This window comes from Onthophagus taurus, chromosome 6 (assembly GCF_036711975.1).
Source record: "Onthophagus taurus isolate NC chromosome 6, IU_Otau_3.0, whole genome shotgun sequence".
In the NCBI taxonomy this organism is placed as follows: domain Eukaryota; kingdom Metazoa; phylum Arthropoda; class Insecta; order Coleoptera; family Scarabaeidae; genus Onthophagus; species Onthophagus taurus.
Genome location: NC_091971.1, coordinates 4,613,065 through 4,627,453, shown reverse-complemented (window position 1 = coordinate 4,627,453; position 14,389 = coordinate 4,613,065). Strand labels below are relative to the sequence as shown.

The following is a 14,389-nucleotide window of genomic DNA, read 5'->3' as shown; positions in this document are numbered from 1 at the left end:
TGATTCTTTAAACATTATTATTTTATTTTTATAATTCAACTAAACCCTCAAAAACACATCATTACAAAAAAATTTTTTTTATAAAAACTTTTAATGGCGAAGCAATATCTTTTATATTTCCTGAAAGTAGAAGATTTAAGCTTTAATTTGACGCAAGAATTATACCTTAGCTTTCATAAATATGAGATGAGCGATAATTTCGAATTTCTCATTTTTTAGATGATTTGATTTAAATCCAAATTTGCATGTTTGTTTTTAAATATTCTTAGATGAAATCTCCATCAAATTAAAACGATGAGTTATATGTTGTCTTAAAGAGGAATCTTTAAGCTTTAATTTGATATAAAAGCCATTTCATAATTAAAAAAAATAAGAAATTCACGATTATTTTATTTTTTTGATTCACCCAAAATCTTAAAAACGCATCATTATAAAAAATTGTTTTTACAAAAACTTTTTAATAATATCATTTATATTTCCTGAAAGTAGAAGATTTAAGATGTAAGAATTATACTTCATAAAAGAAGTTTTCAAAAATATAACAGTATCTATTTTTAGCTTATAATTAAGCTTTAAATTGTTGTTTATTATCTTTGAAAATCCAATTTAATTAATCCAATAATAATGTTTATTATGTTTTGAACAAGAGAAGTGGTTCATCTAATGATGTGCTTATAATCATAGTAAGATTTAGTAGATTTCAGTAAGCTACTCATTTTTCAGTAGTGAGTTGAATTTCGGTGTGGGACAGAGTCAAAAGTTCTCCAACATCTGGAAGCGGCTGCAGCACGCCTGTCCGTTCAGGCTTACAGGCGTATTCAGAGGGCTCAACCATTCAGTTTGTCGTGAACCGCCGTATGGTGAGCACGGACGTGCTCCCAACAGTTCCGCAGACGTAACGCGCACGTGTCGTGCTGGGACTGCGTTTGTTGACAAGCTAAAATTTTAACATTTGACTCATTCTTTCGCGACGTCTTAACAACAACTGTGTTAAATAAGTAATCTAACGAAAATATATCTCAAGAATTTTTATAAATAAATATATGTGAAGTTACATTTTTTTGAATTGAAACTGTTTCTTAGTTTAAGATTTGAATTTTCTTTCTAAGTGTTTTTTGGATACGTATACGTACAGAACAAGTACGATTAAGTACTTTAAAAGGTAAATAAATAAATTGATTACTACCATTTAAGAGTTTATAAGAAAGAATAACTAAAGTGGTTTTTGAAGTGGAAAAAGGCAACGGTAAAGTTATTTCTTAGCCCAATTGCGGCTCGCTCTGCAAAAGTGTATTACCATATAGATTGAACGTTTAAAGCTCGGTAGAAAGTTTAAAATACCCAGGAGAGTAGGATGTTGTCCGCAATTATCTCGCGGACGGCGTAATTAATATGTGGAGTTATCGGGAAACGATAAATGGGGAGATTGATGTCTTCTGATGTTGGGTCTACGGTTCCAACCTTTTGCTGCTGGCGGCCACCGAGATCTCGGTGGGCGACTCTCTGTTCTTTCTTAAAAATTTTAACATTTCTTATCTCCTCGCGCGTTTATACGCTGTCGGCGCTATAATGATTTAGGACCGTATTGCCCTCGTTAGTCGTTATTTATGCAGCCGATTTTGAGCTATAACCGACATATTAATCTTTCGCTTTAAGATAAATATTATCCCTATGATTATCTCTATTCCGGCATAATTGCCTACTTATTCATCTTAGACAATCTATATGATTTATTAATAATTTCTCATCCTTATATAGACTTTAAACATGAAAGTTTGAATTTCTAATCGTTTTATATCCACAGGGATATATTACTATGTAAACATTATTTTAAAACATCATTTCTAATTTTATATATTAGCAAAGTAAAAAACCAAGTTTTGACTCTAGTCTTTGTATCGTTTGAATAAATTGAGATGTATTCATATTTGATATCTTAAAAGATAGCTTAAATAATGCGGATTTCAATGTGATATAACTTGTTATAATCTAATATTCGAAACGTTTATCATTGAGGTAATTGCTGCAATTTGAAATACTTAGCATCAAATTAAAACTATTTATTCTCTATCATTTGGATAAATTGAGATGTTTTGATGCTTCATATCTTAAAAGAAAGCCCCCAACCCAACCCAACATCTACAACGTTTGTAATCAAGTTACTCGTTATTCCTTCAAATGTAGAAAATCGTCATCGATGATATTTCTTAAGATAACTATTGCAAAAATTAAGATATTTCATTGAGTAATATCTTAAAAGAAAACTTATTTAATAAGGAATTTAACGTGGTGTGGTGCGTTAAAATTGAATCACACGATATCGTTGAGGTTGAGTTGCTTAAAAGAGTAAAAATCAAGTTTGTACATCAGCCTTCGTATCTTTTTAATAAATTGAGATATTTACATGTTTGATATCTTAAAAGATAGCTTAAACAATGAAGATTTTAATGTTATATGAATCATTTTGATCTAATATTTGAAACGTTTCTCATCGAGCATTTGGTACAGCTTCAAATATTTAACTCCAAATACGAATTATTTAATATATATCATTTGGATAAATTGAGACAATTTGATGCTTCATATCTTAAAAGAAAGCTTAATTAATAACGATTTCAACATAATAGGTTTTATTCTTACCCAACATCTACAACGTTTGTAATCAAGTTACTCGTTATTGCTTCAAATGTAGAAAATCGTCATCGATGATATTTCTTATGATAACTATTGCGAAAATTAAGATATTTCATTGAGTAATATCTTGAAAGAAAACTTATTTAATAAGGAATTCAAGGCTATGTGGTGCGTTAAAATTGAATCACGCGATATCGTTGAGGTTGAGTTGCTTAGAAGAGTAAAAATCAAGTTTGTACATCAGCCTTTGTATCTTTTTAATAAATTGAGATATTTACATGTTTAATATCTCAAAAGATAGCTTAAACAATGAAGATTTTAATGTTATATGAATCGTTTTGATCTAATATTTGAAACGTTTCTCATCGAGCATTTGGTACAGTTTCAAATATTTAACACCAAATATGAATTATTTAATCTATATCATTTAGATAAATTGAGATATTTTGATGCTTCATATCTTAAAAGAAAGCTTAATTAATAAGCATTTCAACGTAATATGTCTTATTCTTACCCAACATTTACAACGTTTATAATCAAGTTATGCGTTATTGCTTCAAATGTAGAAAATCGTCATCGATGACATTTTTTATGATAAATATTGCGAAAATTAAGATATTTCAATGAGTAATATCTTAAAAGAAAACTTATTTAATAAGGAATTCAAGGCTATATGGTGCGTTAAAATTGAATCACGCGATATCGTTGAGGTTGAGTTGCTTAAAAGAGTAAAAATCAAGTTTGTACATCAGCCTTTGTATCATTTGAATAAATTGAGATATTAACATGTTTGATATCTTAAAAGATAGCTTAAACAATGAAGATTTTAATGTGATATGATTCGTTTTGATCTAATATTTGAAACGTTTCTCATCGAGCATTTAGTACAGCTTCGTATATTTAACACCAAATATGAATTATTTAATCTGTATCATTTTGATAAATTGAGATATTTTGATGCTTTATATCTTAAAAGAAAGCTTAATTAATAACGATTCAACATAATATGTTTTATTCTTACCCTACATCTACAACGTTTGTAATCAAGTTACTCGTTATTGCTTCAAATGTAGAAAATCGTCATCGATGACATTTTTTATGATAACTATTGCGAAAATTAAGATATTTCAATGAGTAATATCTTGAAAGAAAACTTATTTAATAAGGAATTCAAGGCTATGTGATGCGTTAAAATTGAATCAATCGATATCATTGAGGTTGAGTTGCTTAAAAGAGTAAAAATCAAGTTTGTGCATCAGCCTTTGTATCGTTTTAATAAATTGAGATATTTACATGTATGATATCTTAAAAGATATCTTAAACAATGAAGATTTTAATGTGATATGAATCGTTTTGATCTAATATTTGAAACGTTTCTCATCGAGCATTAAGTACAGCTTCGTATATTTAACTCCAAATACGAATTATTTAATATATATCATTTGAATAAATTGAGATATTTTGATGCTTCATATCTTAAAAGAAAGCTTAATTAATAACGATTTCAACATAATATGTCTTATTCTTACCCAACATCTACAACGTTTATAATCAAGTTATGCGTTATTGCTTCAAATGTAGAAAATCGTCATCGATGACATTTCTTATGATAACTATTGCAAAAATTGAGATATTTCATTGAGTAATATCTTAAAAGATAACTTATTTAATAAAGAATTCAACGCAATATGGCTCCTTATATTTGAATCACTCAATCTCGGTGAGGTCGAATTGCTTAGAAATGCCACAATCAATAAAAACCAAGTTTAAACTTTAACCTTCATATCATTTGGATAAATTGAGATATTATTATGTATGATATCTTAAAAGATAGCTTATATAATGAGAATTTTAATGTGATATAGCTCATTTTGATCTAATATTTGAACTGTTTATTATTGTACTAATTGTAGAAGCTATTTTGATGCTCGATGTTTTAATTGGTTTAATATCATATTATAAAGATATCTTTATTTTTATAAAATCAAGACGGGCGAATTCAAAAGTGTTTATTCATGTAATTATGAAATTTATGATATATATAAAATGTAATACATCAAATTAAGTTAGAATTTTCTGTTCATTACGAAAATCTTAACATTTATGAAACATTAGAGCCTTTCTCTTTATGGGAGAAAGAAAAAAAGTGTTAGCAAACTAGCCAATTAAAACCTTTTACTTTTCATTTAAAATTCAAATGAAGATTATCTTTTGTGCCAACAACAATCCATTTATGTTATATTCAGCGCATTGATATTTTACCCATCGAGTAGCACTTAAGCATTCTCCATTTAAGACCGTTAACGGCACTTAATGAATTTACAACGCATTAAAGCGGACGTGTAAGTTGTAAGCGTTCATTTCGCAAATTGAATGGCGCGTTCGTAAAGCACAACCTGGCACGTCCGTTTAAAGCTACCCGGGTTTATTATTAACCGACAATAACTGTAAACACGATAACCGTGCTAATTGCTGCAGGTACACATACACAATCATTTACAGATATACGTCCGCGTTATCTTAATTGGAAAGTTGGGGTCTTAAGTCTTCTACAATACACGAAAAGTCACTTCACTTTTTAAATTATTTTTTTGTATCGGTGCAATCTATTGATTATTCTCGGTAAGTTTGGTGTCTAGAACGGAAAGTCTATAAAGTACAGGATGAAAAATCCATTTTCGCAAAGACCTGGGTGAAGAAGTTTACCGCTTCGCGTAGAAATTGCAGATTCGGATGCGACAAGGCGATAAGCTCGAGGAATTGTTGACTTTTCCGGGTTTCTAGAACTCGACGCGATGCTGCCGTTTGTGATGTTTTCTTTTTTAAGACCACTTTGCGCGATAACAGTCGTCGGTACTCTTTCATTGAACGAACGACTTGTTGACCTTTCCTTACTTTATCAAAACGAACTAATTGATCGCTTGTAAAGAACTTACTGTAATAATAATAAATTTTATTTGCGTATTTCAAATTATTTGATGTTGATTTATTATAATATTATGATATTTTCGCACTGATATACATGGCATTATTATGATAACATTTCAAAGAAATGAATTTTGTTTTATTTTATTTTAGTGACGAGTTAGATAAATAAAACAAAAAGAAACTATTGTATTTTAAATAGCAGTTAAGTCGTTATCGTAACGAGGTTTAAAAATAAAACGAGTAAGCATTCCTTTACGCAAAGTGATTAGTATTCGAAACGTTGAAATTGGAATTGTGTATTGTTTGTTAATTTTTTTCTTGAATCATTAACCGTAGTAAAAAAATTCCACCTATTAATTATTATTATGTTTTTAGTAAACCCGGTTTTTTATCTTTGTTATGATTGGGTTTATAAAAACGTTGAACTTTTAGATTACACAAATCGTTTTAATTTTAAGTTTTAATACGAAATAAAAAGAAACTACATTAAACTTTCCAACTAATTTATTTTCTAATCCACACCACTTCACGTAAAGCAAATAATGTTTCAACTTTCTATTTGAATTCTCTAAAACGCATTCGATATAACATAATTAACCGCCTGCTTTTAATAACAACAAATCGACCTCCAACAAACTTTTATGTAAACCAAAATCTACGGTTATGGTGCACCAACACATTCCTTCTCTAAAATCAATTGTAAACAATCGTAAATTTACCGTGATAGCTCGAAATCCGATAGATTCCCCCCGTTATAAATTACGCTTAAATAGGAAAAGCTCCTCCGCACGACTTCGTGTGCTTGGTGTTCGTCAGCGAGAGTTGTATTTGCTTTGCTCTCAACCCTTTCACGGTTATAAAAACGTAATTCTCCACGGTATGCTTATAAATTATCCGGTGCTGTGTGGCCGATTAGAATGTTTAAAGCGGTATGTCAAAGAAGTGTAAGTTTTTTTTGAAGCAAATATGTACATATACAAGTCTTTTTTTATTGCACTTATCAATCATACGGGTGTAGTTCAGGCTGACGTTTATGTACCTATTCACGTTCGTAATTGAGATCGAAGAGCCTCTCTATACAGCACAACCTCCTAGGGTAATGCCCTTTGGTCGTGTTCGATCCCAGGTGGTTACGTGAAATTGTTATTGGGGGAGGAAGTTCTCTCGGTTTATTAGCTCTTAACAATATCATAAAAGAAACGAAAGGGTTTCGAAACGAAAAGGAAATTGTTATTTAAGTACTTCTAATGGGATTCATTTAAAAAATTAAATATATTTTTTTATTGTTTCAGGTTGATTGAAAAGAATAATATTACAACTTTAGTGCAAGACAAAAAGGAGTTAATCGAACGTTGTGACAGAAGGACAAGGAGATGTGACAGATCGTGTAGTGGTGCGGGTTTTGTGATGCCGTTCGGTGTTGTTGGCCCCTAGTGTTGGTTGCCGGTTGCGAAGAGAGAGAATCGAGCCCCCCCGAGTTGCCATGGCGGCCCCCGGCGTGGCCCTGTCACTCACATTGATATTGGCGTTTTTTCTGGCGGCCGTCCGTCCTAATCAAGGTTCGTATCGCATTATGAAATATTGATTAAGATAGAACATGAAATACCGTGTGCCATGATACCTTTTTTTCCTTCCCTTTTGTCTTTTTATGTCGATATTTCAACGAAGGAAAAATTCGAACACGAAAACCAATAGACATTTTCGATGGATTTAAAAAATTATTATGTTCAAATATATATTATAGTTATTAAGTTTTTCCTGTTTCAATTTCATTCTTTCATTTTCTTTCAGACAAAGCTTTTGAATGATAATGCCGAAAAGTTACACTTTTCCAAGGCAAATTTAAAGCATTGTCTTCTTTCTTGTATTCCTTACTATTTAGGAGTGATCAGCAATATCTTATTATCATACTCATAGTTGTATGCAAGAATTCGTAAATTTCAACAATTTTATTTCATTAATAAGTCCTAATACGTTTCCTAAGCAATTTCTAAACGTAATCTTATTTCTTGCACACCTCAACCGCATTGTGCAAAAATTTAGCTTTTGCATTCCTCCATTTTAGGGATGATCAGCATTCAATTGATAACAATTGATAATGTAATGATTTTAGGACATATCAATTAAATGCTCGACTCTGACACTTTGTCGATGCAATTTTCAAATCACATCATCTTTCTTACACACATTGTTGACGCTGTGCAAAATTTTGTTGTTACCACCTTCCATTATAGGGGTGATCACAGTTGTTTTCCATCGTTGTATGCATAAAATCGTGAATTTTGACACATTTTAAATAACTGCTCCTTTATGACACGTTTCCTAAGCGATTTCTAAACGTAATCTTATTTCTTGCACACCTCAACCGTATTGTGCAAAAATTTAGCTTTTGCATTCCTCCATTTTAGGGATGATCAGCATTCAATTGATAACAATTGATAATGTAATGATTTTAGGACATATCAATTAAATGCTCGACTCTGACACTTTGTCAATGCAATTTTCAAATCACATCATCTTTCTTACACACATTGTTGACGCTGTGCAAAATTTTGTTGTTACCACCTTCCATTATAGGGGTGATCACAGTTGTTTTCCATCGTTGTATGCATAAAATCGTGAATTTTGACACATTTTAAATAACTGCTCCTTTATGACACGTTTCCTAAGCAATTTCTAAACGTAATCTTATTTCTTGCACACCTCAACCGCATTGTGCAAAAATTTAGCTTTTGCATTCCTCCATTTTAGGGATAATCAGCATTCAATTGATAACAATTGATAATGTAATGATTTTAGGACATATCAATTAAATGCTCGACTCTGACACTTTGTCGATGCAATTTTCAAATCACATCATCTTTCTTACACACATTGTTGACTCTGTACAAAATTTTGTTGTTACCACCTTCCATTATGGGGGTGATCACAGTTGTTTTCCATCGTTGGATGCATAAAATCGTGAATTTTGACACATTTTAAATAACTGCTCCTTTATGACACGTTTCCTAAGCAATTTCTAAACGTAATCTTATTTCTTGCACACCTCAACCGCATTGTGCAAAAATTTAGCTTTTGCATTCCTCCATTTTAGGGATGATCAGCATTCAATTGATAACAATTGATAATGTAATGATTTTAGGACATATCAATTAAATGCTCGACTCCGACACTTTGTCGATGCAATTTTCAAATCACATCATCTTTCTTACACACATTGTTGCGCTGTGCAAAATTTTGTTGTTACCACCTTCCATTATGGGGGTGATCACAGTTGTTTTCCATCGTTGTATGCATAAAATCGTGAATTTTGACACATTTTAAATAACTGCTTCTTTATGACACGTTTCCTAAGCAATTTCTAAGCATAATCTTATTTTTTTCACACTTCACTAGTCTTCTGCAAAATTTAGCATTCCCATCTCTTCGTATTAGAGATGATCAGCATTTTTTTATCCTAGTATGCAAAAAAATATGATTTTAGGAAATTTTAATTAAATGCTCGACTCTGATACTTTGTCAATGCAATTTTTAAATGTTACCTTGTTTCTTACACGTATTATTAACTCTTTGTGAAATTTTAGTCTTTGAACTCTTCATTTAGGGGTTATCTGAATTTTCTTTTGATCATTACAATACACCAAAAATCTTCAATTTCGACACATTTTAATTAATTGCTCTGTTCTGACACTTTTCCTAAGCAATTTTCAAGCGTGATCTTGCTTCTTCCACACCTCACTTGCCTTGTGCAAAACTTCGCTTTCCCATCCCTTAATTATAGGGCTAATCAGCATTTCTTTTTGTCGTTGTATGCAAAAAATTATGATTTTAGGACATTTTAATTAAATGCAAACTCTTTCAAGTTTAGGTATCTGTCACCAGTGACAGTTCCGTTAAAAAGAATGGTTCTATGATGCTCAATGGGGATATCCCATACCACACTGTTACTCCTGATAAGTTTACATGATGCTCAAGTGTTACATGAGGATTTACAGGACTCTAGTACGTACAATTATGGCGATTAATGGAGCCATTTAATTTAAAAGACAATTTTGTGCATCTTCTGCACATTTTGCCAGGTACCATTCACAGAATTGAACTCTCCGGTCAGAATCGTCTTCGTTGAGAGCATGGATTACGGTTGGAATGTAGCAGCATCTCGAGTGCAGACGTTTCCTGATGCGATAGACGCTATCTTTTGAGATGTGGGTTTCCCGAGCAGTTTGTCGAAGAGATTTTTGTGGTGAGCGACGGAGTGTTGCCTGCATCTTTTCTTTTCGAGGGTTCCTTCTGGACGGTTCCATCTCCTTCTGGTCCGTCGCGTTGGTGGCGATTTTGTGAATTCCCTTCTAAATCGTCTTTGCACTTCAATAGTCCAATAGGTCTTCCAATAACATTTCAGGACAAACTTCTTGATCAAACTAACTTGATTTCATGCCTTGCAGTGATTAATTAATTACACTTGCAATACAAAAAAAGCAGCATATTAGTGGTGATCAGTAATTTTTGATCAGCATATTCGTTTGAATTACAAAATTGAGAAACTTTTGCTGTAACAGAATCTGTTTTCCATTATAATTGAACGAATAACTTTTAGTAACAATGAAATAATTCATTCAATAAACGTGATACTTGATAGTTGTTGAGAGTTACTCAATCAGTTACCTAGAAAGCAATAATGAAATTCAAGATATACGATACTTTGCTATCAAATTAACGATTTTTGTAACAAAAATAACCTTTAACGTTGACCATATTGTTGTAATTTGGTAATATTAAAGCTGGAATGTAAAATAACACGCTGGGTTTCGTGTAATCGAGGTGCAATTTTCACTGCATTAAGCCAGCCGTGATGTATGCATGAAGTATCGACGCTCGGCGTCGTTTATGCAAATTCTCTGGAGCATTTGGAACCGTTCACTCGCTTTTATCTACAATATGCTCCGATTCTACCAGCTATAATCCGCATTTCCCTAAAACATCCCAACTCGTCCATTTTATATCTCTTTTTTTGATAAATTTCTAAGTTAAAATCTTTGTTTATGAATTAATTATTGTTATATTCCTTTTATACACTTTAATAAACCCGGTGAGCGGTTGTAAAACGTAGTTAGTGTTATGGAGTCTTTACGGGTCCAAAAATATATCGCAACACGTGCGCAGAGGCGCGAACAGAGGTCGGTTTTTCTTCGTTCCCCTCGGGTTTGAGAATTCAGTGCCGGCGACGCGCAAACACGAAACCCAGGTAGTAGATTATCTGGCGACAATTACAAGCGAAATAATTAAGTCGGAGTCCGCAGGCGACGACCGATTTACACAATCGCTGAACGCGGATGAATAATTTATGGTATACGCGTGCCTTCGTGTCCATTAACGCACGTTGACGCGTGCGAAACAAAGAATGAAAAAGCGAGAGCCGGCGGCGCCAGGTTATCTCGATAATTTACGTTTTATCACGATCACTATGAGTATCAGAATTTTATTTTGTCTATCTACTAAATATTGGTTTTATAATTGTAATTTTCCTTCTTTGAGTCGAATCTATTTTTTTAATTCGAAGGAGTAAAATTAAAAGTCACTTCATCTAGTGATGAATAACAAATAAAAGTAGACTAATACTAGAACTAACACTAGACCTAGAACTAGGAACATTCCGTTTAGCTGTACTTCTCTTAAGACGGCTGGTATGTGGTAGGTAGCGCTTGTTAGCATAAAATATCATTATGTTGCATATTTTTATTGAACTAAAACTAGAATTAACCTCAGACGCACGGCTAAACCCGAAACTTTCTAGTTCTAGGTCTAGTGTTAGTTCTAGTTTTACACTAGCTCTATCACTAGAACTAACACAAGACCTAGAACTAGAATCATTCGGGTTTAGCCGTGTTTAAAGACGTGCGGCTAAATCCGAATGTTTCTAGTTCTCAATCTAGTGTTAGTTCTAGTTTTACAACATCACTAGAACTAATACAAGACCTAGAACTAGAATCATTCGGGTTTAGCCGTCTTTAGAGACGTGCGGCTAAATCCGAATGTTTCTAGTTCTACGTCTAGTGTTAGTTCTAGTTTTACACTAGCACTATCACTAAAACTAACACAAGACCTAGAACTAGAATCATTCGGGTTTAGCCGCCTTTAGAGACGTGCGGCTAAATCCGAATGTTTCTATTTCTCGGTGTAGTGTTAGTTCCAGTTTTACACTAGCACTATCACTAGCACTAACACAAGACCTAGAACTAGAATCATTCGGGTTTAGCCGTCTTGAGAGACGTGCGGCTAAATCCGAATGTTTCTAGTTCTCGGTCTACTGTTAGTTCCAGTTTTACACTAGCACTATCACTAGCACTAACACAAGACCTAGAACTAGAATCATTCGGGTTTAGCCGTCTTTAGAGACGTGCGGCTAAATCCGAATGTTTCTAGTTCTAAGTCTAGTGTTAGTTCTAGTTTTACAACATCACTAGAACTAACACAAGACCTAGAACTAGAATCATTCGGGTTTAGCCGTCTTTAGAGACATGCGGCTAAATCCGAATGTTTCTAGTTCTAAGTCTAGTGTTAGTTCTAGTTTTACAACATCACTAGAACTAACACAAGACCTAGAACTAGAATCATTCGGGTTTAGCCGTCTTGAGAGACGTGCGGCTAAATCCGAATGTTTCTAGTTCTCGGTCTACTGTTAGTTCCAGTTTTACACTAGCACTATCACTAGCACTAACACAAGACCTAGAACTAGAATCATTCGGGTTTAGCCGTCTTTAGAGACGTGCGGCTAAATCCGAATGTTTCTAGTTCCAATCTAGTGTTAGTTCTAGTTTTACAACATCACTAGAACTAACACAAGACCTAGAACTAGAATCATTCGGGTTTAGCCGTCTTTAGAGACGTGCGGCTAAATCCGAATGTTTCTAGTTCTAAGTCTAGTGTTAGTTCTAGTTTTACAACATCACTAGAACTAACACAAGACCTAGAACTAGAATCATTCGGGTTTAGCCGTCTTGAGAGACGTGCGGCTAAATCCGAATGTTTCTAGTTCTACGTCTAGTGTTAGTTCTAGTTTTACACTAACACTATCACTAGAATTAACACAAGACCTAGAACTAGAATCATTCGGGTTTAGCCGTCTTTAGAGACGTGCGGCTAAATCCGAATGTTTCTACTTCTCGGTCTAGTGTTAGTTCCAGTTTTACACTAGCACTAACACAAGACCTAGAACCAGAATCATTCGGGTTTAGCCGTCTTGAGAGACGTGCGGCTAAATCCGAATGTTTCTAGTTCTACGTCTAGTGTTAGTTCTAGTTTTACACTAACACTATCACTAGAACTAACACAAGACCTAGACCTAGAATCATTCGGGTTTAGCCGTCTTTAGAGACGTGCGGCTAAATCCGAATGTTTCTACTTCTCGGTGTAGTGTTAGTTCCAGTTTTACACTAGCACTATCACTAGCACTAACACAAGACCTAGAACTAGAATCATTCGGGTTTGGCCGTCTTGAGAGACGTGCGGCTAAATCCGAATGTTTCTAGTTCTAGGTCTAGTGTTAGTTCTAGTTTTACACCATCACTAGAACTAACATAATACCTAGAACTAGTATAATTCGGATTTAGCCATACTGAGAGACGTGCGGCTAAACCCGAATGTTTCTAGGCGGCTTCAAAATGTTAAATTTTTTTAGTGTAATTTTTGCTGAAAACTGTCTAACAGCAACCCTTCTTTTTGGCGCTTCAATTTGAAAACACTTCTCCGAATTAAAAAATAGATTAAAGTAAAGTTTAATGAGAGGTTCAATTATAAGATATCTATGTTTGTGAATTGCGGCATGAAATTAAAATGTTCATCTGCTAAACCGTTCCCGAGCGTGACTTGACGCAATGGCCACGATTAAGCCATGCCGAAATATCAATAACGCGTCGACGTACAGTGTCCCTTCAACCGAAATAATCCGGGCTCCGGTCACAAATGGTTCTCTCCGCATCATACCCGAAATTGCGTGGACGTCCCACAAGCCGGTTTCTTTCCGGATTAAAATAGCGCCGACGTCGACCGCCGTGCCGGTTGGAGGATCATCATCAGAGACGTCGAGGATGATGACGACGACGGATACGTCGCTTCCTGCTCATCAAGGATTTAATTAGGGAAGAATGCAAATCGGGGAAATTTACCGAGTTGCATCCCGGGGGCTTATTAAAATGAAATGGATGATATAAAATCGAGGTCTGGATACTAAAATGTTATTGGTCGAATAAATTGGACGTCCTACTGTAAATAATTACTAGTAAAATTAAATGTAAACATATCTAATCGTAAAATTGAAATGCAGATCGAACGGGGCGTGAGTTTTTGCATAAATCCAGGGATAAACGTCGAAATAGTTATTACTAATGCGCGCTCCAAAACAAGATCGGTTAATAAAATGTTTGCGCAATAAACGTCTCCCGACAACCAGCTCTCTCGTAACTCTTTATCAAAATTATTATGCCACTTAATTGATACCAGCTGCAGGTATTCATGTGGAACAATGTTACGTGCCGATTTCAATAATTTGATAGCGCGACGCTTTTAAAAGTGAAAGTCACCGTCGAAGTCAAGATAGCCGCAGCCACCAACTCCGTTAGCATAATAATAACAGTTTCAGTATGGTAAATTAACGTTAGCCACCACCCCCAAAGTGAATTATACCGGTTATTACGCTATCTGGGACGACATAACAGGTGACGTTTGCATTAAGTTATTACGGCTAATCTCAACAATGCCACCGTACATCGCGCCTGAATCCGCTTCGTCGCCGTAAATCATGCACTATCCTCCCAGTTGAAGTATCAAA

The 14,389-nt window shown here is 34.0% G+C and overlaps 1 protein-coding gene across 3 annotated transcripts in view; it reads left to right on the top strand.

Moving 5' to 3' along the window:
- Window positions 1–841: 841 nt before the first annotated feature.
- LOC111414292 (netrin receptor UNC5C) overlaps window positions 842–14,389 on the top strand; it is a 130,869-nt gene continuing 117,321 nt past the window's right edge. For 2 of the 3 annotated variants that reach the window (XM_023045601.2, XM_023045600.2), the window contains exons 1-2: window positions 842–1,162; window positions 6,855–7,121. In XM_023045601.2, the coding sequence (XP_022901369.2) occupies window positions 7,046–7,121 (76 nt within the window). In that variant the 5' untranslated portion in view covers window positions 842–1,162; window positions 6,855–7,045. The remainder of the gene's footprint in view (window positions 1,163–6,854; window positions 7,122–14,389) is intronic. The other variant, XM_023045602.2, reaches the window with a different exon arrangement.